The sequence below is a fragment of the Colletotrichum karsti genome (genome assembly GCF_011947395.1).
Source record: "Colletotrichum karsti strain CkLH20 chromosome Unknown Scaffold6, whole genome shotgun sequence".
NCBI classification, from domain to species: Eukaryota; Fungi; Ascomycota; class Sordariomycetes; order Glomerellales; family Glomerellaceae; genus Colletotrichum; species Colletotrichum karsti.
In genome coordinates this window covers 1,231,340-1,258,201 of record NW_024065906.1, presented here as the reverse complement: position 1 = coordinate 1,258,201, position 26,862 = coordinate 1,231,340, and the positions used below count along the sequence as shown (strand labels likewise).

Sequence of the window (26,862 nt, the reverse complement as noted above, 5' to 3'; positions counted from 1 at the left end):
GCGTCTCGTATGTTATTGAAAAAAAACAGGTGTTTGGGGGATTTCAACTTGGGATGGGATGGCCGAAAAGTATGACGCGCCACAATGATAGGCATCAGTTTGCCAAGGAGGGTATGCTTCAGACATATGGGCAAAACGCCTCTAGGACACCATGTCGAAATGGCAATGATATTCAACATATATCTGGAGTAATTGGTTGATGTTATTGGGCAGATAGCAGCGAAATGCGAACAATGGCTGCAAGCCATGAACTTTGAATTATGCATGCATGCGCGGATGCTGGCGACATCAGACATCACGCTATGTGTCACGTCCTCGGGCCGTTTGTTGGGAATTCTGCAGCTAGGCCGAAGACGCCTCTATTGGCGGTTCGCGCGTGAAAGCCCGCTTCATTAACTTGGCAGATGACCTGTCGCCAACAAAGCTTGATCTGATGATCTTCCGGCGGCCGGTCGAAGGTTGTCGGATCTCAGCCGGAGAGTGTGGGGGGATTCCACGGTAGAAACTGAGAGAATGAGTGTGCATTTTCCACATGTCGAGCGAATTACTCCGATGGCGGCGTTTACGTCGTTTGGACTGGGTGGCTGCTATTAACTCCCGCGACCGCGGGGACATTGAGCTTTGGAAACAGACGAGAAGGTAACATGCCGTGATGACTTCGTCTGTTTTCTCCTGTTCCTGCTGTGTATTGAAGAGTATTCAGCTGAAAAGAACAAAAACGAGTTGCTTTTCCAAATATTTGGTTTCTTTTCTTTCTTTCTTTTTTCTTCTCAATTGCTCGCACTCTCTTGGTGCATGCCCAAGGTCATCTTGGCTTTTTCTGCAATAAACCTTAAAAATGAGACGATTTTTGTCCGTGAGGCTTGCGGCTTATCCAAGATAGGGCGAGGCAACCACGGCTACCTAGGTAGGATGAAGTATGGATGACCGCCATGAGGCTTTTCGTACGAGATCCATGGATGCGCTGGGCCTTCTCCGAACGAGTACGTACATAGTACAGACAGATTATGTTTAGATCATCCCGTCGATGCACAGGCGCAGGCCAAATGCACGCAAGCTGCCAGCTTACGTACACGAACCCTGGGCTGATGTCCTGGCCAATGAGGGATGGCTCACCTGCTAAGAAAGGGCACCGAGTGGGCCTGGTTGCCAACCACAAGCCACTGATTACCATCCCCCTGTGCGCCCCGCACCCCCACGTTGCGAGCCTCTCAGCAGTCACACTGTGCACAGCTCTGAGTCCTACCTACCTGGAGATCTCTCTTTCTCCACTGTATCCGTCCACGCTCTCGTGAGAAAGAGCGTTGGGTGGAATGGTCAAAAACGCAAAAGAGAGCCTGGGGACTGGGCGCCTCTCGCTAACTCATCGCGCAAGGCGACCGACATTGAGTTTATGAGAGGTAAATGCAGGAGCATATCAGCCGGCAGATTTCTAATCTATATAAGCCGGCACTCGAGGTTCATTGTTGAGAATTTTGTGGCCGATCGAGTCTGTTGCAATTTACATCACAACAACGCAAAAAACCCTCCAAGGGAGACCACGTCCACATCGTTGTCGCTCACTTGGACCCAACCCAACGGTAAGTCTTCTGAAATGATATGCGCTCCTTTGACATGGTTTTTTTTGACATGGAGCGTACAGGGATTCCGGTGTTACGCTGTCGAGTTAGCAGCCCCTCCGTCACCAGTCTGAGAGGCCGCATTTTCGCGCCGGAGGCCATCAAGGTTCTCAAACCGCACCGCAGCTGGGCATCGCACTGCAACACCGCCTTCCCACTCCACGCGCAAAAGACGCTGCCCGTCATAGGAAACTGGCAGGTACGAACCACTGGTTCCATACCTGCAGTCCAATCCAGTTTCCCAATTTCTTCTTTACCCCTCGAACTCATAGCCTGTACCTACCTCTACCTGCCTGGGCCTTGTTCAACGGCCGGCTGACTTGGTCTCGTCTCGCCTCGCCTCGCTTCTTTTCTCTTCCCACCATACCAACTCTCTTGCTCATATACTCTACGCCGCCGCTTCGGTTCCGTCCGTCTGTTAGAACATAACTGGACCTCTTGGACATCCCGGAACGCTACGTCTACCCTCCCCGACTCGTTGGTTCAACCAGAAGGAACTCTCCATTGGGTCTCAGATTCGACATTTGCGGCTCTGTCGTCGAATCTTCTTGCCTACGGTCCCTCGGCTCCGTGGCCCAAGCCACCCTTCCCGTTGATCGGCAGTCCTCGCGGGGTATCCTTTCGGAAACGTCAACTTCGAATTTTCGCGATACCCAACTATCACATCACCTGAAGCCATGGCCGACCCAAACAATGAGCTGGCAAGCTTCGGTCTACACGACCCAAGGTCTGCTTTGAATCTCTCGCCGTATTATCAAAACGACCTCAACAACAACAACAACAACAATAGCAGCAATAACAACAACGATAACAGCAACAACCACATCTACAGCCATATGTTCTATCAAGACGCGGACAACACTCTCGCCTGCCATCTACCTCACGATGCCCACGACGACAGTTGCCTTGACGCGAATGCCCTCCACGGCATGTATCATGGCAAGCCTGAGGAGCCATCAGCCGGCTTCCTACATGCCCGAAGCATGAGCATCCCAGGACCAGGACCCCCTGCGCGCCCGCATCTCACCGCACATCTCAGCGAATACACCAATACTATTTACTACAACGCCGGCGTTGAACCCTTCCCTTACGCCGATTTCATGCCACAGTCCGATTCTCCTCAGTCGTCTCCCCGAATCTCGCCTCCAGGCAACACCGAATCGAGCCCGAACGACAACGATGACTGCAACTCGGACTGCAGACTGTCGCACTGCGAAGCGTGTACCGAAGGCGGCGAGCCATGTCACGATACCGACTGCAATGCCAACTGCGACACCATCTGCGACAACGCCGAGTGCAAAGACGCTGCCACGCCTTGCACTGACACCAGCTGCCTGGCTCCTCCAGACCACTCAGTCCAAGCAGCCGCGAACGTGCTCGCGCGGTTGCCCGCCGACCCAATGTCTGGTCAAACCTCGTCTTATGGGTTCGTGCCAGACCACACTCCTTTCCATGATGGATTGTCAGGCGCCATGGGACAATCGATGGGCTTCCAGACTGCCTCCGCAGCCCCGGGCTTGCTTGGCAACAACTACGTGGACTTCACCGCTATGGATACGTGGGTGTTAATGGGCCATCACGTTTCCCAGTATCATGCCTCTGGCCAGTATGGCGCAGGCGCAGACTGCATCGATCCTTCTTGCGTATATACGGCAAACGTCGAAAACCTTGAGTTTCCTCTCGAGCGGTGCCCCCTTCCTTATCAGTCCCATGCCCATCCGGGTCAGCAGAACTTTTGCATCGGCCAGAACCAAGAAAATTTGCAACTTTGTCAATTTCAGCCGACATCTAAAGACGCGTGGCTGGAGCATGTCAAGCAGCAACATCCTTGTGTGCCTCAAGACCACTCGTTGATGCACGCCAATATCAACTTCCAGAACCAGTCTGTTTCCAATCCCAACAGCAACATCCGTCTCAACATTCCGACAAGCATGTCTCCTGCGATCGCATCGCCCACTTCCAGTTCGCCGGCCTACCCGCAGTCTTCACCTCAGACGCCGTTGACGCCGGTCGACAGCATCCAGGATGATTATAGATGCAAGTGGGTTGAGAAGGGCTTGATTTGTGGAATGGAATGCAAAGACGACGACGAGCTTCAGAAACATTGCAGAGATGTCCATCTCCAGGTCATTGTCAAGGCGGCCAATGGCTTCAAATGCCAATGGAATGGATGTAGCCGCGCGCAGGATTTCAGCCAAAAGAGCAAGCTGGAGCGTCATCTGCAAACCCACACAGGATGTAAGAACAATGCTCCCAGTTGACATGGTAAGGGCACTAACAGGACATGCAGTCAAACCCGTCAAGTGCACCGTCTGCGGTGTTGCCCTTTCCGCTAAGCAGTCGTTGGCTCAACACATGCGCATTCATACCGGAGAGAAGCCGTGGGTATGCCGCCACCCCGGTTGCGGGTCCTCTTTCAAGCAGCAATCGGCCTTGAGTAAGTCTTGTCGACTGGTCGTTGGGATCAATGCTGACTGTCACATAGCTATGCACACACGAACCCACACTGGCGTAAAACCCCTCAAATGCGATATTTGTGGCAAGGCATTCGGGGAGTCTTCGAACTTGTCGAAGCACAAGAAGACTCACAACATCAAGGGTCAATACTCGTGCGAAATCTGCGGCAAGGACTTCCATCGGCTCGACCAGCAACGCAGGCATATGAAGGTCCACGCCAAGGACAACGCCAGCATCGAGAGCAGCCCCACAGTCGACAGTCCTGGCACCATCGCGAATATGCCAATCCGCAAGTTGAGCCAGGACCGGGTCACCAAGAGGAAGTGATTTACTTGGAGGATGCAACGGGCTTCATCACGGAGTATGGGAGGCGGTTTTCTTTGACTCACGACAAACGTTTCACGAAATAGATACCTTGGGCTATGGGAATCTGGACTGATCATCACGTCAGGCGTTACTTTCGGGGATGGGACATGAGATACCTGGAATCGGTTCACGAGCTTGGCGTCAGGAGAAAGACGGGAAGATTAATTTTGTATTTGATAATTGGCAAACGGGACCCGGAGTAGTATGGTGTTGGAACAGGCACCACAGCCTCGCCAGAAACTCATGGGTTCAACTCAACGTAGTAAGTAAAATGTAACGCAGTTCGCTGCAGCTGGCTTCGACATGTCTTCCTTGTGATCCGAAAGTCGCTCCGCGGCCAACTCTACTCGAAGCTCCTTCTTCTTTCTCTGAGTTCTCCATGAGTTCGTCTTCCGCGACTTCGCCTAGCCGCTGCTTCCCTTTGATCTCATCTTTCCAATCTCGTCTTTCTAAACCTCAGCTCAACTGACAGAAACCATGACACCGACTGCCGTGGCTTGCATAGCTTGGCAGTCGTCCCTGTCTTGACTCATCCAGATCTCTCCCGAGACGCAAACAGGAAGAGCAACCCCCATGAATGTACCTCATTCCCTTACACTCACCGATTCCTACGAAAACTTCTGAGCTTCCCCCCTTTTCCCACGTGTCCCTCCAGAACTGGCGCCATGAGCCGGCAGTAGTCCGCGAACCACGTGAGGGTCTCTTTGCGCGAGGCGGCCAAGAGGAGTCGGATTAGACTCGGGGTTCGGGGGGGAAGACGCCATGGTAGTGGTGAAGTGATGGAACACGCATGGCTGAACTCAGTTCTGCAGTTTGGGCAGTGAGAGGGGCAACCGCTCGATATCTTCTGGTCTTGTGCCGAGGGGTGTTTCGTGGGGAGTGATGCCTTGAGTCTAGGGCTTTCAGTCGAGAGTGAGGGAGGGAGGGAGTGGTCCGCCTGTTCGTGAGTTAGTTCGCCTCGCTCGTGAAGTTGTTGGGGAGAAAGCTCCACCGTCTGCACCGGTGCCCTCTCCCTTTGGTCCGACGCGTGTGATTAAGGTTGTCGACGAGGAGGCAGTGGTGGATATGAGGCTGTGGGGGACTGGTTGCGAGATTGGCGGACTCTGCGTCGTGGCTTGAGAGGTTCTCGTGAGCTGGTGGGGACTCCTGTCCGTCAGAGAAGAAGCTTTAGGCTGCGCATGTGATATTGTTTCTCCTTGACGCCACTCGTGGCCCCTTTGTGTGGTCTGATGCGACTGATTAAGGTTATCCGTGAGAAGTCGGTGGTGGATGCGAGGCTTTCGAAGTATGATTGGAGATTGGAGATCGGCGGGCGGTCTCGGCGGATTATGCGTCGTGGCTTGAGAGGTTCTCGTGAGCTGGCGGGGACTACCGTCGGCCAGGAGAAGCTTCACGTCGTGTGTGTCTTATTCTTTCTCCTTGACGCCACCGATGACTCTTCTCCTCTTCTCGTCTCTGCCTAATTCTAATTGGGACTGGACAGAGGGTTACGTCGGTGGTGTATACAGGTCGTGGGTATTTCGAGTTGTTTTTTCCCCGTTGAAGCTTTCGCACATGGTGATCACGAGACGAGTTATTAGAGCTTCCGAGACATCACGGTAGCTTGAAGTTTTAGGTGGGGAAGAGAGGACTCGGTGAGAGGAGGGAAGACGCATGACGGTGTTGGACGGGTGTGGTACCCGCGGCCGAACAACACGCCGCGAATCTCGCACTGGTCCGCGACCCAGTTCCACGATGGTCTTTAGGCTGGCCGCGTGAAGAAGAGGAAAGGGGTGGGTGGGGTCTTGGATGGTGAAGTCCTGAGGATGGGATCTGACGTAGATCTCGATTGGTCGTTCCGTGTCCCAGTTTCCGAGGAGCGTGTTGTGTTGCAATATGGCGTTGTAGGTCGGGATGTCCTGGGGGGACGGTGTAAGTTCCTCCGTACGCCACGGCGAAGACTTCAATTGGGGTCTCCACGAAGATCCTTTCCGTGTCCTGATTTCTCAAAGGCGCATCGTGCGTGTTCCAATATGGTGGCGTTGTAGTTGAGAGTAGGAACGGAGCAATTTGGCCCCCCTTCACTCTCTCCGAGCCGCATGCCGCAGATGAGTCGGACACCTTTGACACGGGGTGTTCACGAATATCGACTCCTCGTAAGTCTCGGTCAGGAGATAGGTTGCAGAGAAGCCTTCAATATTCTGCGTGATATTCAGGTTTGAACATTGAGTTCGATAATGCGACCCTGGGGAAGTGATGATGAAGAACAGCTACAAGCTCGATAAACACACTGCCAAAGGAGGTTGGCTTCACGGTCATGAGGCAAGCCAGGAAGATTCAATATTCTGCGAACCAGTGTTTGAAGTTGTTACCCCTAAGATCATGCTCCTGAACGTACTGCTGATGAATTGATATGAATTCGATGGATACACCATCAAAGGAGGCGTCAAGCTCGCACCTCGGGGTAAGTTGCAAATAGCGCAGATTATGGAGATGGACTCTGGATGCATGATGAAGTGTACCTGACATTTTTCTTTTCTGTCTCATTTAGCACGTTGATCCACAAGGAGTACTGTCTGACATCTGGTTGGGAATCCGACACGGACGAACTCGCTGAGATGGAAGGCTTGGAAATGACGGTATGTCTTAATCACTCAAAGCTTTCCAGCAGTACACTACAGAAAATCGTATGTGAACACGTGCTTGAGGAACCCTCTTCACAGTCGCAGTCGTCTTCAGGGGGTTGATTTGGAGTGAATTCTGGTAAGGAATTACTCCAAGTGAAGCCAGGCTGCGCCCAAGATCTTGAAGTTGATGTATCTACGATAAGATCTTCCTTGTATTGACAGACGGTTCTCGTTACTCCCGGTTGTGCTCTTCAATGAACGTTTTGGCACGCTCGTTGGTCTTACCGACGTAAGACTTGAGACGAGACTTATGAATACCTCTCGTTTTTTCGAACTCTTCCGACACGAAGCCAGCGTTATCAATGAGCTGGCATTTTCCCCACTAGCCCCTGTGTGTGTCGGCCATCTCTAGAGTCCTAACATGTCTTTGCGTATGTCGGTTTTGTTGCAATCTCCCTTTTCGAGATTAACTCTCGTTGTCCGCTCGGGCTCATTCTATCCCGTTATGAAGCAACGTCAGCTCAGTTGGTGCTCGACTCCGAAGAGATGCTAGGAGATGTTTTCATCGGAACGATACGACATGTTGAGCAACCGTCGAAGAAACAGCGACCCCGGTGGAATACTGATGATCAGAACTTTTCGCCAGCTGTCTGTGGTATGATGGCTCTCAATGTGATTGGAGAGCCATTCATTTGAGAACACAAGACATAGCATGGCAAGTACAGAGTCATTGGGACTGAGCGCATGTGAAGTAGCTAGTATCAGAGTATCGTACCCGCCGTCAGAAAACCCGCCGGATGAAGCGTCAGCCGTTATTCTATGACCGACGGTTACGAACTGCGTTACGAGGAACCAACGTCGTTGCTTGAAGTGCAAACGACGACAAGACCGTGAGCCCCAGCCCTTACACTGCGGAAGTCGCGTCCGGCGATATTTGTACGTCAAATCTATGAGAGGCAGGCCCAAATCTCTTCTTGCGTTGCAGCTCGAGTGATAGTTGTCTTCAACTTGTGCGGACATGGCGTGTCCTATGCTTCACAACTCCAAGTGGGTATCGGGTTCTCAACTGGATAAGACGCACGACGAAGGGTTTCGAGAAACGAAGATCTCAGTGCCACTAGGCATATTGCTATGATATCGGCCAGCACCATGCAGAAGTCTTCACGAGCTGCGCGACAGCTGTGAAGTAACTAACGACAGCAAGATCAGCATCGTTGCCGACCTGGCCGAACACCCGAATGCACCGAAAGCGGGGACACCGGAGGCGGCGAAGGCGGCATTGATGTTCAAGACATGGAGCAAGAGCACCGTGACTAAGGCCGGTACGTCGGGTGTGGTGCCGTTGTGCCTGCTGAACCTAAGGGATTTGGAAATAGGACCGGAGCGATGCTAAGAACGATTGAAAGAGCAGTATAGAGAACGTCTGCGGGCAAAGCTAGGAAACCCCGTAATCAAGTCACACTGCAGACCAAGGGTCGGAATGACGAGAGGACGATGAGAGGACGAGTAACACACTTGTTTTGGAAACGGAGGAAGTATTTTGAAGTCGGGACATCTTTGGCCCCATTTGACATTTTTGCCGGCAGCTCTATGCTACCGACCACACTCGGAAGGGAGCCCTCTCATGAAAATGACAGAGAGAGCAGACACCCTGCGAGCCAAGCTTTTTCGTTTTGCCATGACCGGTTGAGAAATCCATTTGTTTGCAGCACTTGGGAAAATAACATAGCGCAAAACCCTTTAATTTCCCTCCGTGACCATGCTATGCATCATCGAGTAAATCGGGATCCCCGTGTGCCAAAAACGTGTTACGCCTCCGTTTCCATTTTCGTAGTTCCTCATCCCCAACCCTAGATACCCAGGTGCGGTTGAATTTAAGCGGCCTGCTTGCGAGTTAGTGACCGAGTTCCTCAACACGTACGGGACGTTGAGTTCTGAGGTGTAAGGACGGCGGAATGATTGACAGGAGCAGCAGGGCCGTAGTGCGTTGGCAACCCTTCCTTGACTGCCCGTCGCATCATTCCTCCATTCCCTAGCACCCTTCCTCAACCCCGCGGATGGGTTCCAATTCGACTGACCTTCACGGCGAACTTGCGTTGAGGGAAGTGGACGGTGCGCTTCTTGGCCTTCTCGGTGACGAGAGCGGCATCTTGCGCGGACAGGCGGCGGCGGATGGCACGGGTCTGCTTGGCGCGGAGGTCGAGGGGAGCGTACTTCTTGTTCTTGTAGAACAGGCGGAGCTGGGCGCGTTGCTTGGCGTTGATGACGGTCAGGACGCGGGCGATCGACTTGCGGATGTCGTGGCTATAACAAAAATTTCACCGGTCAGCCTCTCTCTGTTCCCTCCATTCGCAGGTGGTCCCTTTCGCGTCCTTCCAAATTCTCGTCGGACTCGATCCGTGGGGGGAGTGGTAACGCACATCTTGTTCAGCTTGGAGCCAGAGGAGGTGATCTTCTGGATGCGGAGCTGACCGAGCTCAGTCTTGAGCTCTCCGAGTTGCTTGGTCAACTCGTTCTTGTCCTTGTTCCAGAGCTGGCTGGCCTTGACCTTTCCGGACGACTGCGACATGACTCTCGTCAGCGTATGCTCTCCTTCAGGGTGATTGACAATTTATTTTTTTTCGTCGGTCGGCGGCGCGGGGCATGTCGATTGAATTCGGGAGAAAAAAGGTCGTGCTGTTCGGGAATCGCGAGTTCCATCGTGATCAAGGGGTTCACTCACCATCTTGACTGATATGGGGGGTGGCGCTGGATATCTGGGTTAGTATCAAAACGTCGTGGTCGTGGGCTGGACAAGATGGACTTTACGATGAGAGGAGTGCCTCGCTTGAATTTTTCGAGTCGAGTTGGAGTTCAGTGTTGTGTGCCCTATGGGGAATAACGAATCTGATTGGCCGGGTTTGCTGGACCGGACCCTCAGCATGGAAAAGTGGAAGAAAAAAAAAAGTCGCGCCACAGTCAGCCACAGGAGCGTTTTCCTGGTCGGGTCCACACCTGGCAGGCTTGGTCGATTCACCGGCTCACCGAGCTCACCTCGGACAATTGCATGGGGGACTGCAACTGAGAGTCTACATAGTAGATGAGCCATAGTTGCTGAAGGCGACATCCGCAGTTGCCGCTGGCTATAGCTGTTGACTCACATGTGCTCTGGCAGCCCACACTATCTCAATTCATTTGACCAAAGCATTTCTTCTGAATTCCTGGCTATATGTCATCTCTAAAAGTTCGCGGGTGAGCTCTGAATTCATAGCCTTGACTTGCTGACATAGGCTTCACCATCTCAAAATGATTCCCAGCATCGACGGATGTCTCTTGCTTCGCCTCCATCAAAATGCTTTACAAGACATCCATGAACTTTTAGTGAATTTTTCTCATGCCTCTTGAAGCATGATTCATTAGGATAAATCATATGGCTTTCTCTATTGGAAATCGAATATGAAATGCAGCATGAGTCTGTAGTCAGGTTTGAGCAGTTCAGCAACACTCCACGGGTGTTCGTCCCGGCAATTACATAATCATGCCGCGATGCACGGACCATGTGACGCCGAGCTCCTCCCTGCTGCATCGGTGCCTGCCGAGCAGTCCCAGACACGCGGACATATGCTAAGCCCATCCAAAGACGACAACTCGGAAATCGTCAGTTCAAAAGGACGAGCGTACATTTACCACCACAAACCAACATCGCAGCGCCATGGCTGCGGCTTCGGGAAACACGGGCTGGACCCAGCTACGGCAACAGGTGCGAAGCCTCGAGACACAGGTACGGCTTCCCTTCCCTCGCGAACCAGCGTCACCTCTCCACACCAGGTTTCCCTGACATCCGACGCCGCGCAGACAGAGACGCTGTTCCACACCTACGCCCAATTCTCGACAGTATCAGATATTCCAGCCAAGCCCACAGAAGAGGAAAGGACAACAGAAGCAAAGCTCCAAGACCTCCTCGAAAGAGTACGTACGCCCTTCCCCCGCCGATCCTCGGGGACTCAACTAACACACCACCCACCCAACAGCGAGAGAATGTCATCTCCCAACTATCCCGCCTCCTCGACTCCGAAGCGACCCTCACCTCGTCCGCCCTGAAACAAAACAACCTCGCCCTCCTGCGCGAGAAGCTCGCCGAGCACAAGCGCAACCTCGTCCGCATACGCAGCACCATCGCTCAGGCCCGCGACCGCGCCCACCTGCTCTCCAACGTCCGCTCCGACATCGACGAGTACCGCGCCAACAACCCCGAGGCGGCCGAGGCCGAGTACATGCTCGCTGAGCGCAGCCGCATCGACAACAGCCACAACATGACCGACAGCGTCCTCTCCCAGGCCTACGCCGTCCAGGACAGCTTCAACATCCAGCGCGAGACCATCGCCAGCATCAACCGCCGCATCACCATGGCCGCCAGCCAGGTGCCCGGTCTCAACAGCCTCATCGGCCGAATCTCGGCCAAGAAGCGCCGGGACGGCATCATCATGGGCGTCTTCATCGCCTTCTGCTTCCTCGTCTTCTGGTGGTTCTTGTGAGGGGGTTGAAGCATTAAAGAGAAGGAAGACTGTATTGTTTGACGTCCTCGTTATGTCTGATTTTGTCACAACAAGCCGTTACGACTGGGAATGCCGGCATAAGGGAATGCGGTGGCGTTTTGGGATTCTGTCATGTCTGGTTTTCTCGAATTGAGGGTATCCCTGGTGCATATTGTACACTAAAAGAATTGAGGGTATCCCTGGTGCATATTGTACACTAAAAGAACACGGGGTATCTACAGGCAGCAGGCTATGACCTGATTGCCGTATACCGTTGGCTTGCGAAGCCCCGAATAAGCTGTTTTATGTTTGAAATCTGTATGTGGACTTCTTCTTCTTCTTCACTGTCTTCTCCCCCTCGGCAGCCCTGGCAGCCAGCTTCGCCACTTCCGACGCCTTCTCCATCTTCTCCCACTCGGCAAAGAGCAGCTTCATTCCCTTCACCAAGCTATCCCTCTCGTCCGGTTGGCTAGGACCGCTCGCCGCCCAGCGTATCCTGCAGAGGTTGTCCACGAGATACACGTAGCCGACCTTGCTGTTCAAGTATCCGATGGACTCGCTAATCTCGTTGGTGACGGCGCGGGGGACCAGGAAGTACTTGTCCCAGTCGCGCTCGGGGGTCTGCTTGCGCAGGTTGTTCATGAACAGCTTGACGATCCACGCCTTGAATGAGTTGTCCTCGATGTTGAGCTGGACAATCTGCGCCTTGCCGTCCATCTTGGCCACGAGCTCATGCAGATCCGGGTTCGCCTCGGGGGACACGAACGTCTTGGTCTGGTCCTCGGCCCACTTGCTACTGTACATAGCCACCACCGTCACCTTGTTGAGGAGCGTCCGCGTCGTGTCGCGCGGGTTGGCGCCGCTCTCCTTCAGCAGGGTGTCGCCGACGAAGTTGGGGAAGAAGAGGGACATGTTGCCCTTGAACGGCAAGGGGGGCGCGATGAAGGATTTGCCCTCGTGGAACTGCATGTTGCGCCAGTCGCGGAAGTACGGACGGGCCATCTTCTCCTTCCTACGTGCACATGTCAGCAATTGTTTCTTGTGAGAGGTAAGGGCATGACGACTCACAGCTCCTTCCTGCGAACGAGGTGCTTGTCATAGTCGACGAAGTCATCCCTCCTCTCCTGCAACGACCTCCTGTCGACGCCCGAGTTGTCCTCTGGGTGCGGCGGATGCGCCATGCCGATGGGCCGCGGCAACGGCTCCGGCGTGAAGTCCTTGACCTTCTTGCCGTATGCTCTCGGTGCGTGGATGGCGGACCCGGGCAGATCGGGCTTTGGTTGCTCTACCGGGGCGGCGCCCGGGGCCGGGGCCGGGTTCGGGGCTTGGGGCTTTTCGGCGAGCCGTGGACGAGTGGTGCTCAGGTGCCGCCTTGCTGCGCAGACGGTGCAGGACAAGGCCGCCCTTCTCGAGGGGCCCATGGACAGCGCCATCGTGCGCAACGGGGCGATCGGAGCCATTGCGGCGGTCTAGAGGGCGGGTTTCGTTGGGAGGGATGTTCGGCTCTCAGCGGTAAGAGATGCAATCAATCCCTATGCAAAGCGCAGGATCAAAGGTGCCGTCGTGCTCTCGAAAAATTTAGCGCCACAGTAACCCCCGATGCCGCGTCGTTCCGTTAGCTGGCGCCACGAACATCAAGCCACATTTCGAAAGATAAGGATCTGTGTTGTGGACACTGCGGAGAGAACCGACGGGATGAGATGGGATTGTGAGGGGAAGCATAGAGGCGGGTCTCGGGCCATGCTGGTTGCTCCGAGGGTCCCCATTGTGTCATGGGGGACTTGGACGGCCGCAACACCGCGAATAGCCGAGTTTCTGGGGGAGAGACGGTGCCTGCGCCGAGGCGGTTCATCCTCCTACAATGGCTGTTCGCACATTCCTACGTCTACCCTTCTCCCCCTCTCTCCTCTGGTTTTCCCCAGAAAATGTGAATTGGCCCTTCTCTTCCTTTCTTTTCGTAAAGGTCCAGTGAGCACTCCAAGATGTTTTTGCAACGAGGTTCGCGCGCGGTCAGGACGCAATGGCACGTCTCCAAGAGCATGGCCCGACTGGCTGCCGCGAGGGCCGCCGGCGTCTACCCCTCGAGGCGGTTTCACGACACGGCGCACCTGAGGGTGGTGAAGCCCGTTCTGCTGGCGGATATCGGTGAAGGTAAGCAAGATCGATAGAAAAAGACCCAAAGAGATCTGTTTTCGGCCTCGGCTTACACTCGGAAACACAGGCATCGTGGAGTGCGAGATCATACAGTGGTTCGTCGAGCCCGGCGCCAGAGTCGAGGAGTTCTCGCCGCTGTGCGAGGTCCAGAGCGACAAGGCCTCGGTGGAGATCACCAGCCGCTTCTCGGGCGTCGTCAAGAAGCTGCACTACGACGCCGGCGACATGGCAAAGGTCGGCAAGCCCTTTGTCGACATCGACATACAAGGCGGGGCCAAGCAGGAAGACCTAGACGCGCTCACGGCACCCACGGAGCCGGCGGGGGAGAAGAAGCCCGCCGCGTCGGAGCCTCCAAAACAGCAGAACCAGGGGACAACACAATCACAGCAACCAGCGGAAGAGACACGGACAGAGGCGGCGGCTGGGACAGGAGAAGCAGCACCGCGGCCGCCAAAGGGGAAACACGCCGCGCTAGCCACGCCCGCCGTGCGCCACCTCTCCAAGACGTTAAACGTCGACATCGCCGACATCGACGGCACGGGGCGGGACGGCAGGGTCCTGAAGGAAGACATCCAGAACTTCGTCAAGCGCCGCGAGTCCGGGGAGGGGACCCAGAAACAAGCGGGTCAGGCCCCGGCGGGCGAACCCACCAGCCCCGCCCCGTCCTCCGCGTCCGGACCCCAGGTCGAGACCCGCGTCCCGCTCACCGTCACCCAGCAGCAAATGTTCAAATCAATGACCCGCTCCCTCAACATCCCGCACTTCCTCTACGCCGACGAGGTCGACTTCTCCAGCCTCGTCCAGCTGCGCACCCGCCTCAACCGCGTCCTCACCTCCGCCCCGGAGCTCGGCGGCGGCGCCGACGGCGTCGCGAAGCTCTCCTACCTTCCCTTCATCATCAAGGCCGTCTCCATGGCCCTCTACCAGCACCCCATCCTCAACGCCCGCGTCGACCTCGACCCCTCGTCGCCGGCCTCGAAACCCGCCCTGGTGATGCGCAGCCAGCACAACATCGGCGTCGCCATGGACACGCCCTCGGGCCTGCTCGTCCCCGTGATCCGCAACGTCGGCGGCCTGAACATCCTCTCCATCGCCAAGGAGCTCACGCGCCTGCAGAAGGCGGCCTTCGCCGGCAAGCTGACGCCGCAGGACCTGGGCGGGGGCACCATCACGGTGTCCAACATCGGCAACATCGGCGGGACGTACCTGTCGCCGGTGATCGTGGACAAGGAGGTGGCCATCCTCGGCATCGGGCGCATGCGCGCGGTGCCGGCCTTCGAGTCGGAGGGTTCGGACCGCGTCGTCCGGAAGCACGTCACCAACTTCAGCTGGAGCGCGGACCACCGCGTCGTCGACGGCGCGACCATGGCGCGGGCCGCCGAGGTTGTAAGGAGGGTGGTCGAGGAGCCCGACGTCATGGTCATGCACCTCAGGTGAAGAACTGCGGGAGAGGGGGAAGGTGTGTGTTGTATGTGAGGGGGGAATGGGGGGATCGGGGACTTGCATTTGCTCTATACAATACCTAGTCAACTGGCGAATAGGAGTGTGCCAGCGCCGCGTGATCAGGAGCGCGGGTGGTGTGGTGGTGGTGGTGGTGACGGGTGAAAAGAACCGACAACTAGACGTTTAATGATTTGTACGTAGATAGGTGAACAGGCATCAACGAGCTCGGCATCGGGGTATAGGCAAAAAAAGAATCTAGGGTTCATAGATCACCTGTAAGATGCTTGCTGCCCGACGCATGTCTGACAAGCGCTGCTGCTGCGTGTTCATGTATGTATGTACACATCTTCTTCTGCAATGACACCTTGTCCGGAGCCACGTCCCCCTCTCGGTGTGGTTCCTGAAGAGATGTGACGGCCCAGTCAGGGCCGGGGAAACGCTCTCCACATCCTCACCGAGTTGACGTCCGCCAATGCTGCGGGGGCTCCTTGGGAAGGTAGAGTGACGATTATGCCCTCCCTGTCTGCCCGAGCTGCATGTAGCTCGATTGGGGTTTGGCGGCGATGTTAGGAAACAGGACATGACCAGGTTCAAGGAGCCAGCACATTGTACATTTCTTTGTATTTCCAACTACAGACCTGGTGACGAATGGAAGACTAAGAAAACTTGCCATCGCGTCCGATCAGCGAGCGTTCCCCATCTCGACCTTGCATGAGAATACGAGCCCGACCTCACACCCAAAATCTTAGAAGGCTGTCCCGGACAAGAAACTTCCTGCCTCGTCTTCTTCTTCTCTCCAGTGTTCCGACGTTGTCGTGTCCTTCTGCTACGGATGCGTACATCCACGTCCCAGAAAGATTGGACGAGGCTCAATGAAATGTTGCTCATCCTTTGACGCAACATCTATCCACAGCCTCACCGTCCCGTATGCAGCTAGCTGTCTCTGTCGAGCCAGCGGTTTTGTAGACAAAACCTCCCATTATTGCGCCGTGAAAAGAAAACCCAAGTCAACGCTGATTGTTCTATGCCCATGAACTCCGTAATCCCGTGGGATGATTTGTCGCAAATTCCAGCAAAACGCGCGCATCACAGCCAACGAGCCTATTGCTCATCTTCCTTCTCCATCATGGCTGTGACGCGGGCCAAGGCATCGCGCTTGACCTCATCGATGCTGCGGCTGACGTCGACGCTGATAACGTCCGTCTCATCGTCCATGGGGGGTTCCAATGACTGGAACTGGCTGCGAACCATGTTGGCGCCCATGTAGTGGTTGGTGGAGGCGCTGCGGGCTGTAACGCGTTGTACGAGGACGTCCTCGGAGGCTGAGAGGTAGATGAAGTGGATGAGAATCGAGCGGTCGTAGTATCCAGCAACGCGGATGACGTCCCGGTACTTGCGCTTCAGTGCAGAGCACGTCAGGACAACTCCGTCAGAGCCTGCGGCAAGCTGGTGTCGGGACTCCTCGCGCAACGCAACGAGCCAGTCCCATCGGTCGGCGTCGGTCAGGGGGATTCCGTTGGCCATCTTCTCGATATTGGCTTTGGGGTGGAACTTTGCGCACGAGTCAGGAAAACACTCTCAGAATACGAGGCACGACGCAGAACTTACGCTGTCTCCCTCGATGTAGGGAAGCTTCAGGCTTTGCGCCAGATACTCGGCCACCGTAGTCTTTCCGCAACCAGCCGGGCCGGTAACTAGCCAAATGTGGTGGTACTTTGTGTCCAGAGATCCGTTGACGTGGGCGGCGTTGCTCGCGGAAGTCGGAACCCCAGGCACTATGGGCTGGGCCTTGGAGGCGACGGCTTGCTGAATGCCATTGGTAAGGCTCCCCGGGGACTTGGGCGGCTGTCCGTTGACACCGTTGACGGACATTGGGGAGTCGTAGGAGAGCATCGTTTCGTGTGCGAGTAGCGGAGAGGAGTTCGAGGTGAGGTTCGTTGTGTGGTAGTCTGTAGAGCCGGCGTGTGACGCTATTGCATCGTTTGCAGCAGACGTAATTGGAGAAGTGAGTTGTAGAGATACAATGATACTGTTGTGCTCAGGGTATTTGAAGATACAGGCGATTCAAGGAATAAAGTAGTAGATCTGAATATATCTATTTTCAGCGCAAGGGCAACTCCGGGACTGGATTGAGAGGCGAGGGACGGGACGAAGGCGCAAGGCGATTTCTTATACTTTGTAAGTGAACATAGCAGGGACTGCTCTGGGTCTGGGGATGGATGAGGTAAAAAATTCCAACAAGGTGACACAAGGGGTGCCTGACGGCAACTAAAACACCTGGAGCGTTCAGCAGGTTCCAGTACCTGACGTGAACCTCAGCGGACTTCTTTCGGTCCAGGATACGGCATGGGCAAGACAGCCCAGGACAAGGGGCGTGTAAATGACAGTGACCCGGCTCCCAAATGACGGCCAAAAAGCAACTCTGCCCAATGATCAGTCCGCAAGCACTCCAGCGGGGAGAAATCCGCAGTCAATAACGGCGTGGACCGGGGGACAGAGGAGGGGTGCGCCCAGACTCGTCGTGTGTGCGTGCGAGCGTCCAATGTTTCTGGTCGCTCCCCAGAACGTACTGGTTCTCTCCACGGGGCCGAAGTTACCAAGGGATTGCATCTGGGGACAGACGTGGGACGAATGGCAGCAGTCTTTTGAGGGATTAGATTCTGTCTCGCCGAGACGTGGAAACATCTTCACCTCTCGGCAACTGGTCGTCTTGTTTTGCCAAAAAGTGTTGGGGCCGACTTCCATCACCTTCTCTTGAAAAGTTTCGCTGAGCGGCCCGACGAGTGGTTTGTAGAGATCGGAGTGACTGGTGCCAGTGCTCGCGTTCGCGCGCATGCGCATGCGACTATTAAGATCATCTTTTCTTTTTCGTCTTGGAATGAAGACTTTCGAGATGGACTGGAGCACGCTTGTGGGCTGAAGCAGTCCTGTCATCAAATGTGACATGTTGCTGGTAAACCAAGTAAACCACTCCGTACCGCGATGGCGGTACGAAATACAGCAAGGCAATGGAGATCGGCAACGACAACTGTCAGAGAGAGAAAAGTGGTTGCGTCTATTGCCGTCTGCCCTGACCGAGCTCGTAGCGTATCCGTACCGCTCTCCTGCACCGGGCGGCGCGGTGCGTGCGCGCGTACTATGTATGCGGGATCTGTATCGAGACGCGGACATGGTCCAAAGAGTTGGTCGTCCCAGGAAAAGTGATTGTCCAGGACCTCCTCTCAGTGAGTTAAGGCCGGGCGAGGGATGAGGGGTGTGTCGTTAATTGACCGTAACGGCGAAGGCGACGATGCCGACAGGACCTGTATCGCGGGCCCGGGGAGAACGGAGAACGGGGTTCGGTCAAGGAAAATAGAACAACGCAGTTGGCCAGAGAGAAAAGGCATGACGATGCTAAGGATGGAAAGGGTCAAGAAGCCAAAATGGCGGGGAGGGAGAAATGGTAGGTACTCTGAGAGTACATCTACGGGCAGGTGGAGGAGGGGTGGTTGATGTCGCAAATGTGGAGGAGGCAGCGTGGGGGCTCACTTTTCTAGAACAGACACTAGGAGATAATTTCCTGAACCGGGCAGGGGGCCCAACGAGGTCACTCGACACACAAGAAAAACTCGGCCAAGGAGACAATTACTTGGTGGGGGAAGAGTGTCCGATGATTTTTCGCCGTGAGTTGGAAATACGGGAAAAGCTTTGACGCCAAAGCCAGACTGGACTGGACGTTGGAAGAGACACAGGTAAATGCCAGATGGCCGTCAGTGCCCGCGGGAAAATGGAAGGACCCAACGTAGGTAAGTTGGTGACACTGCAACAGCCTGACAGCTGGCAGCTGAATCCTGGGGATACCGCTTGGAGGACGGGGAATACGGGGGAGAGTAAGGGGGAACGACAACAATTCGGAGTCTCCTTACTTTGGAGACTGAGAAACTACGTACGGGAAATAACTCGTCCGGTTTGTATTCGGACAACTAAAATGAATGGGGTCTTTTTCCAAAGCGAGGTCCGCTGGTCTGGTCTGGCCTTGTCATCGTGGTTGAGGTTGAGGGAGAGCGCTTTCTCGGTCAAGGCCCGAAGAGCTATAATTACATCATAAGGGACGGGAATGGGTCACGATTAAGCAGCCCGCCCTGTCGCAACTGCTTCTCTGGAGTCTTACTCCATGCTCCTCCCGTCTCTGACCCCAACATCAAGCAGGGCTCAAGATGCGGGCAAGAGTAGTGTTGCCTGACTTACCGGAGATATGTATGGACTACATTGCGTCAATGTAAGTTGCGGAGTTGGAATCAAGACGACTGATCTGTCATTCCGTCTTAGCCGACAAGACTCAACAACACCACACAACGCTCTCCAGTCTTGCCACGATGTTCATACCGCAATCCATATGACAGACTTAACACATATACTAGCTATCGACGACATAACAGCAAAACTCCAGGCGTTACGATGATCCGATATCAACCGCTGTACCAAAAGCTCTCTATCAACACCAAAGATGTTGAACACCATGGACCCCGCCAGATTGATCACGAGCTGGCCAACAAATACCCGAGTGCCACCAAATGAACTGTCATCGACCATTCAACTCGGGTTGCGAGAAGGCACCCGGCTGCGGTCTGCACCTCGCCGTCTCCTGCATCTGCATCTGAGCCCAGCGAGTTCCGCTATCACGCTACTGCAGCAGCACGTCGCCAACTCGTTGAAAGTACCTACCTACCTACAAATACAGCGCTCTCAGGGCGTTTACGGTCTGGTTGAGGTGCTCTTCGGCTCGGCTGGAGTTCCGAGTGGGACGGGACCCGACGCTGGCCCGGGACTTGCTGCAGCCATCCCGTCACCTGGGAAAGGAAATTGTGGTTTTACGCAGCAGAGTCCCCAGCACTGTCCCCGTTCATCACAGTGACTTCATTCCAGCCATTCGGAATGCGCCCTCCATCGTGAGACTTTTCTGGTGCTCCTCTTTGTCCTCCACATCTCTACCTGTCTTCGCCAGCCAAACACGCATACCCTCCGCAAGACTCCGCTAGATCCTGGTCCCTGCCTCCGTCCCTATCGCTACGGGCAATTCACCTCGTTCTTTTCTTCGTTTGGTTTCTCATCCTCCCTCCCCCTCATCATCCTGCGTCTTCGACAGCCTTCTCCAAGTGGGTGGACCAAACCACTCCAGATCACTCTCCCCGCCAAGTGCCTTGCCCAACAGCGAACCCAGCCCGACGGTCAGGGGAGACGACACGCGAGCGGACAAGGATGGTTCGTTCTCGCTTTAGACACTTCTGCGTATTCCATTCATGTACCTCCTAGTACTCGGTACCCAGGCGCCCTCCTACACTCCTTCGACTCGGATTAGCTGGTCGAAGTCTCCCTCACCGCTCTCGTGATGAAGCAGCTGACTTGCTTCTCAGTGGGTCGTTGCCTCCTCCAAATTGCGTATTGGCCGATTGATCGGTACTGAGCGTCTCCATCAGCCGTCGGCTCGGCTTTTGAGTTTGACGTGTCGCGATAACCACGTTGTGGAGGTTCCACCACTGCAATGTCGCATCACAGACCACTCGTCAAACTCGATGCTATCGCCGTCCTATCCTTCGCAAGAACTTGGCGTAAATGTCACAACTAAGGCAAAGTCCAAGATACACAACACATCAAAGGAACCATAGGATTCACAATCCAGCGCAGCTTGTTAATCTACCTTGTTGATCTTGAGTCCTTCCGCGGTGGTCGGGAATCTAGGAACTGCAAGACGTTGAGGTCTATCAACCGCCTCGTTCAACTTTCTCGGTCCTTTGAACCTACCATGTAAAGCTGCCCGCAAAACCTGATCAGGCTTCAGAAGCCTGCAAATTGGTACGAATATAACTCGGCGCGCGCACGTCATCTTTCGCATCTGACGAGGCTGGCAACAAGCCGGGAGTGTGCCATTCCTACTCAACTCTCCTTGCCCGTCCATACCGAAGACTAAGCAGGGGCCAAACACGATGCACGACATATCATGGCCAGCCACTGGCTCGCCCGCGCGAAGCAAGGCCAAACTCAAGCCAAAGACTGCGGTGAAACTTCACTTCATCTAGGCCCAAGCTCGAATGCACGACGGATGTTCCCCGGTGCCCATTCCGTCCAAGCAACCCCGGTCAGTGAGCTCGGTTTCAAGGCGCCCAGGCTAATGGTCCGAACAGTCGGGAGCTCCGGATTCATTTGCTGCTTCCCCGGGCGAGAACTCGGCGAAATTCGAAACTGCCCGCAGCACACGCCGGCTCGCCCTCCCGGCCGAGTTGAGAACTTCAACGACGGATGGACTCACACCACATCCAAGACGCCGCAAACATCATGCCGTTCAACGTTCCCTGCAGTCTATCACGTTGAAAGTGAGGAAACGGGTTGCACGGCAGGTCCAAAAGACCACCTGACCAGGGCAATGCCGCCAGCATTCCGTCTCTGGCGCAAACATCCGTGCCGACCCGTCCCTAGATGACGCGGGGCGAATCTTGTAGTACGACCGCCCTCTTTGGTCCTGGGGGAATGCGAACCATGAAAGCAACCACACAGAATCTGCTTACCTGGCGATGTGCGCACATCTCATTCGCCGTTCCCCTCTACTCATCCGCATACCACCACTCGCCAGGTCATGGGGCCGGGCTACAGCCTTTGCGAATGGTCATCTACCTTACAATCCGTCAGATTCCGCCGGAGGCCAAGTCTTGCGGGGTTTCAGGCAACCCCTTCGCCAGCTCGATGACATCCAGTCAAGACCGCCCATCACCGTCGGCCGCTTGTCTGCTCGTTGGAATAACAACTTCACGCCGGGGACGACCTAGGTTCGCACGCTTTGGGTGAGCGGCAGGGATAGTGGCGATCCGTGTCATATATCATCAATCTGGACCTGATTTTGGACCAGCTGCGCGCGAGCCTCTGTAAGGCGCTCTGCGCGACGCGCCGGGTTGCCAAATACCCCATTGGCTCTGTAGCCCTGTGGACAAGGGTGCTGAACAGGCCCGGTCTGCGAGATGCATGCTGGACCCTCTCGGTGAGCAAACGATACCGGGGACGGAAAGGAACGTCGTCTTCCCCGGAAGGGACCGGGTTCCCGTTGCCTGATCTATGCGTCTGGTCAGATTCGGCAAGTGAAGGTGACCAACTGAAGACGCTTGTCCTCTCGAACCATTGCCACCTCAGCGTCGAAGAGGACGAGTGCCACCTCAGCGTCGAAGAGGACGAGCAGCTTCACATTCTGAATCTGGACCAGAACACGACTGCGAAGAGTCACATACCTTCCATCACTTCGTATTTTAGGCCTACCAGTGTGTGGGGCATTGAAACCTCGGTGAAGGGCTGTAGACGGGACTCGTCATCAACACATGGAGTCTCAAAAATGACGAACATTTCGGGATGCTCACGTGTTGGATGAGAAACCCTGTCCTCGGCGACACTTTGCGCTTATGCCTCACCTTACAGTTGACAACCCTAGGACCGGTGTATTAGCACCCGTGGAGGGTAGCTATTGGCACGCCGTCTTCAGTATCTGAATTCTCACAGGCTCGATTGCTATCTTTGGCTGTACCAACGTTGGACTTCCCATTGCTACTACGATAGGATTATCTTAAGGAACACCCTGCAAACAACTTCAAGCAAGATGGCAAAGACGGCAGCTAGGACGGCATTAAAGGATTAAGACAGTATCGGCAGCATCAACATTAGCAAAGACGTAAGAACGATAGTAAGAAAGGTGACGTGTGCAGGCAACATGGGAATAGTAGCATTGTGATCTAGGTAAGTATATCGCCAGGTGGACGCCAGTTGATATTTCAAGTTGAATCTCATAATTGATGAGTGAAACAACTAGCCAGCTAGCACTTTCAAACCATATCAGGCCATTGAGCGATAGTGAGAAAGGAAGTCAGCTGACATATACGTGCTTGTTGTATGGTCTTGACTTCAACTTAAAAGAGACGACATCGCTCAGAAACCCCACTAAGGTCCCCTACGTTAGAGCCTCAAGATTCGGTTCAATGGTAAGGTACAGTTTGAGTCGAATCGAAAGTTAGGTTGTCATTGGACGCGCAGTGCAATTTTTCTCATACAAAAAGAGACATTATTCTTTCGCTTCGTGGACCACCTTCTCTTTCCGAGCAAGTCAGGCCCATTCCATTTCCAAAAGATCCCCAAAAGCCCCAATTGCCCCTCATCGTAGTGGCTGAAGCTCTCGCCCGCCTTCCGTTTTGGGTAGACCTGTGTGGCTCATTGCGGGGTTACGAACAGATGGAATGGAAGGTTGCGTGTTCAGGCGCCGCCAACTGACTGCCTGCCTCATCCAGTAGCCAATAATCAGCTGCGGCACCATCTCGACTCCTCATGCGGGTTTCATCCATTACCGCTCTCCAAAGGCTGACCACTTTGCGAGTTGCTTCTCCTTCCCTTCATACCTCTCTGAGGACCGTCAAACCTAAGTCTCACTTCTCCTTTACACTCACCAGCCGGCAGAGATTTTCTACAATGAACGCTCAAGAACTTACTCACTACCTCGCCGACGCGCCCCCGAGCGTCGTCAGGCTCGAGATCGAGAAGCACTTCGAGCCCCTCACCGACAAGCAAAAGCGCTATGCGCACTTCATCAGCAAGTAAGAATACCACCTTGAGCTCGTGTGACATGCAACCAGCCCGTCTGGACCGACGTGTACGTGCCAAGCTTTTATGGGGTTCCGGGAACTAAAGTGACATCTCCCAGAGCCTCATTCGCCGGCACTCGCATCGTGCTCAGACAGATCTCCCCGGAGTCGGAGCCAATTTACGACTTCATCATCGCTCTCCACAAGGCAAGCGGTGGCGACTGGAACGCTCTCGCCAAAAAGGCCGGCGTCGACGAGACCCAATTGACCCATTTCCTGGAGTATTCGGCCCAGTTCTTGGGAAACAACGGCAACTACAAGAGCTTCGGCGACTCCAAGTTTATACCCAGGGCAGATGAGGAGACGTTCGCTGCTCTCGCAGCCACCTCTCCCGAGGCGGAGCGCTTCTACAAGGCGACCAACGGTGGCATCTTCAGCGCTGAAAAGCCCGGACTGATGCATCTTGGCTTCCCTGACAAGGGTCACCTGACCACTTACTACCCTGACTCTCCTCACATTACCCAAGCCGAGATTGACGCGGTCTCGGCCTGGATGGAAAAGAAGGGTCTCCTGCCTGAGAACACCAGACTTCGTAAGACGGAAAATGGCTTCGACATGCTCATCGCCTCAGCTGTGACTACTGTTCCCGAGGAAGGAGGCGACATCGGCAAGGAGACCGAGTTTCAGATCGAAGACGGTCCTCTCAAGGGCAAGACCATCAAGCTGGTGTACGGCGATTACTCGGAGGAGATGAAGAAGGCCGCCGAGTACATCAAGAAGGCCGGCGACAACAGCGACAACGATACCCAGAAGAAGATGCACGATGCATACGCCAAGTCTTTCACTACGGGCTCTTTGGAGGCCTTCAAGGACAGTCAGCGGTACTGGATTAGGGACAAGGGCCCGATGGTTGAGAGTGATCTGGGTTTCGTCGAGACCTACAGAGATCCGGCGGGTATTCGTGGCGAGTGGGAAGGCTTTGCTTCTGTCGTCAACCTCGAGCGCACCCGTGCCTTTGGCGAGCTCGTCTCTTCCGCACCGAAGTTGATCCCTCTTCTGCCCTGGGGCAAGGAGTTCGAGAAGGACAAGTTCTTGTCCCCTGACTTCACCTCCCTTGAGGTGCTGACCTTCGCCGGCTCCGGTATCCCTGCTGGAATCAACATTCCGAACTACGACGATATCAGACAAACTGAGGGCTTCAAGAACGTCTCCCTTGGCAACGTCCTGAGCGCTAAGGCACCAAACGAAAAGATCCCATTCATTTCGGAGTCCGACCTGGAGCTGTACCAGAAGTACAGAGATCCTGCTTTTGAAGTCCAGGTTGGTCTTCACGAACTGACCGGTAAGTTCCTCCACCTTTTGATGTTATCCTTTTTTCTTTCTGTTGCTTTTGTTGTCCCCGTTCTTGCTATTCTCACTTGCCGCCGCCCATCGTTCTGAGTGTTCATAATCATCGCTATTATTTTCACGTTGAATGTTGTCTGTGAACTTCTGTTGATAATCAATCATAGGCCACGGCTGCGGTAAGCTTCTCCAGGAAACCTCGCCCGGAACCTACAACTTCGACAAGGAGAACCCGCCCGTCAGCCCCTTGAACAACAAACCAATTACCACGTGGTACAAGCCCGGTCAGACCTGGGGCTCGGTATTCGGTAGCATCGCCGCCTCGTACGAGGAGTGCCGCGCTGAGCTCGTGGCCATGTACTTGGGCTGCGAATTCCCCGTACTCAAGATCTTTGGCTTCGGCGACGGATCCACGGATATCAACAACGAGGCCGGCAGTGTTCTCTACGCTGCTTACCTGCAGATGGCGCGTGCTGGTTTGGTCTCCCTGGAGATGTGGGATCCCAACAGCCAGAAATGGGGCCAAGCTCACTCCCAGGCCCGCTTCTCTATCCTCCAGGTATGTCTGCCATCCATCGACTCTCTTTCTCTCCTTCACTCGCCCGTAGCCCTTTTATGTTAAAGATATGTATGCTGACCGACCAATCCTAGTGCTTCCTGCAAGCGGGCGATGACTTCTGCAAGCTTGAGTACAAGAACGAGGATCTGTCCGACCTGGAGATTAAGCTGGACCGCTCTAAGATTCTGACGACAGGACGCGAAGCTGTTGGCAAGTATCTCCAAAAGCTCCACGTCTACAAGTCCACCGCCGATGTCGAGAATGGCATCGCCTTCTATAAGGAGATGACCAACGTCGATATGGACTTCTGGGGAACCAAGGTCCGAAACATCGTCTTGAAGAACAAGCAGCCCCGCAAGGTCTTCGTCCAGGCGAACACCTACGTCGACGAGGCCTCCGGTAAGGTCAGCATCAAGCACTATGAGGCATCGCCTGCCGGCATCATCCAGAGCTGGGCCGACCGCGAATTGTGACTGAACAATGATTTCTCGGATGGCAAGGAAAACGGTCAGAGCTGGACCGTAAGTACCCCCCGTCTCCCTCCATCTGCATATCTCATCTCATCCTACATCTACATCCGACTGTCGTCTTTGAAAGATTCACTAATATTTATCCAGAACACAACGGCTACAGCTAAGTTGTGATGAGGCGGATCTTTGCCCTCACGAATGGAAAGGGGGGCATGACATCACCATGTAATAACAAGGAATTAATATCAATGCCACCAGAAGGGGGCCCCCAAAGCCTATACTCAGGTTCAACCTGGATCGTGGAAAAAAGACAAATGTGAAGTAACAATATTTTCCGTACAGGTCAAGCCGCGTTTCGTGCCCCCATTTCAGTCACGTCACGGAAGAAATCACCAGCCAAAGTGCTATCCTGTGTTTCGGCCATGTGAGTTGTTATTTTTGTTGTTTTCTCCCCTCGGTGTGGCAGAGTGGGTGCGCATGTGCGTTTTGTGCGTGTGGACCAGATCTTATCTTTCTTTGTGTGTGTTGGATTTGAAGAACCTCATTACAGACGCCAAATGTGACCGATGCCGTCGTACTTCCAAATGCAATTGGCAAAACCAGCCCAGCCCGTAGCCATAAGTTCTTCTTCGTCTACAACAACATCAAACCCGAATTGTGTGATTTCCCAATCGCCGCCATTCCGGTCTTTTGTCATTTTTGTTTCCACCCATCATCCCCCAAGAGATTGATTTTGCCTCGT

At 54.5% G+C, this 26,862-nt stretch overlaps 7 protein-coding genes across 7 annotated transcripts; 4 read left to right on the top strand and 3 right to left on the bottom strand.

Moving 5' to 3' along the window:
• Nucleotides 1-2,296: 2,296 nt before the first annotated feature.
• On the top strand, nt 2,297-4,403 carry CkaCkLH20_02809 (metalloregulatory protein; the record flags this gene model as incomplete). Its single annotated transcript, XM_038885528.1, has 3 exons — nt 2,297-3,857; nt 3,910-4,056; nt 4,105-4,403. 3 exons carry the CDS (start codon nt 2,297-2,299, stop codon nt 4,401-4,403), a joined length of 2,007 nt encoding a protein of 668 aa, XP_038749459.1.
• Nucleotides 4,404-9,093: 4,690 nt separating this feature from the next.
• Nucleotides 9,094-9,617, bottom strand: CkaCkLH20_02808 (60s ribosomal protein l35; the record flags this gene model as incomplete). The annotated part of the gene is made up of 2 exons (XM_038885527.1): nt 9,094-9,352; nt 9,469-9,617. The coding sequence occupies 2 exons, from the start codon at nt 9,615-9,617 to the stop codon at nt 9,094-9,096; spliced, it is 408 nt and encodes a 135-aa protein (XP_038749458.1).
• Nucleotides 9,618-10,739: 1,122 nt separating this feature from the next.
• Nucleotides 10,740-11,562, top strand: CkaCkLH20_02807 (vesicle transport v-snare protein; the record flags this gene model as incomplete). Its single annotated transcript, XM_038885526.1, has 3 exons — nt 10,740-10,808; nt 10,856-10,996; nt 11,059-11,562. 3 exons carry the CDS (start codon nt 10,740-10,742, stop codon nt 11,560-11,562), a joined length of 714 nt encoding a protein of 237 aa, XP_038749457.1.
• A 303-nt stretch (nt 11,563-11,865) lies between these two features.
• CkaCkLH20_02806 (ATP10 protein) lies at nt 11,866-13,022 on the bottom strand (the record flags this gene model as incomplete). Its single annotated transcript, XM_038885525.1, has 2 exons — nt 11,866-12,574; nt 12,631-13,022. The coding sequence occupies 2 exons, from the start codon at nt 13,020-13,022 to the stop codon at nt 11,866-11,868; spliced, it is 1,101 nt and encodes a 366-aa protein (XP_038749456.1).
• A 522-nt stretch (nt 13,023-13,544) lies between these two features.
• Nucleotides 13,545-15,153, top strand: CkaCkLH20_02805 (dihydrolipoamide branched chain transacylase e2; the record flags this gene model as incomplete). The annotated part of the gene is made up of 2 exons (XM_038885524.1): nt 13,545-13,713; nt 13,784-15,153. The coding sequence occupies 2 exons, from the start codon at nt 13,545-13,547 to the stop codon at nt 15,151-15,153; spliced, it is 1,539 nt and encodes a 512-aa protein (XP_038749455.1).
• Nucleotides 15,154-16,260: 1,107 nt separating this feature from the next.
• CkaCkLH20_02804 (thermoresistant gluconokinase) lies at nt 16,261-17,052 on the bottom strand (the record flags this gene model as incomplete). Its single annotated transcript, XM_038885523.1, has 2 exons — nt 16,261-16,710; nt 16,768-17,052. The coding sequence occupies 2 exons, from the start codon at nt 17,050-17,052 to the stop codon at nt 16,261-16,263; spliced, it is 735 nt and encodes a 244-aa protein (XP_038749454.1).
• A 6,582-nt stretch (nt 17,053-23,634) lies between these two features.
• Nucleotides 23,635-26,123, top strand: CkaCkLH20_02803 (dipeptidyl peptidase; the record flags this gene model as incomplete). Its single annotated transcript, XM_038885522.1, has 4 exons — nt 23,635-23,759; nt 23,867-25,089; nt 25,259-25,650; nt 25,743-26,123. 4 exons carry the CDS (start codon nt 23,635-23,637, stop codon nt 26,121-26,123), a joined length of 2,121 nt encoding a protein of 706 aa, XP_038749453.1.
• Between the last annotated feature and the right edge of the window lie 739 nt (nt 26,124-26,862).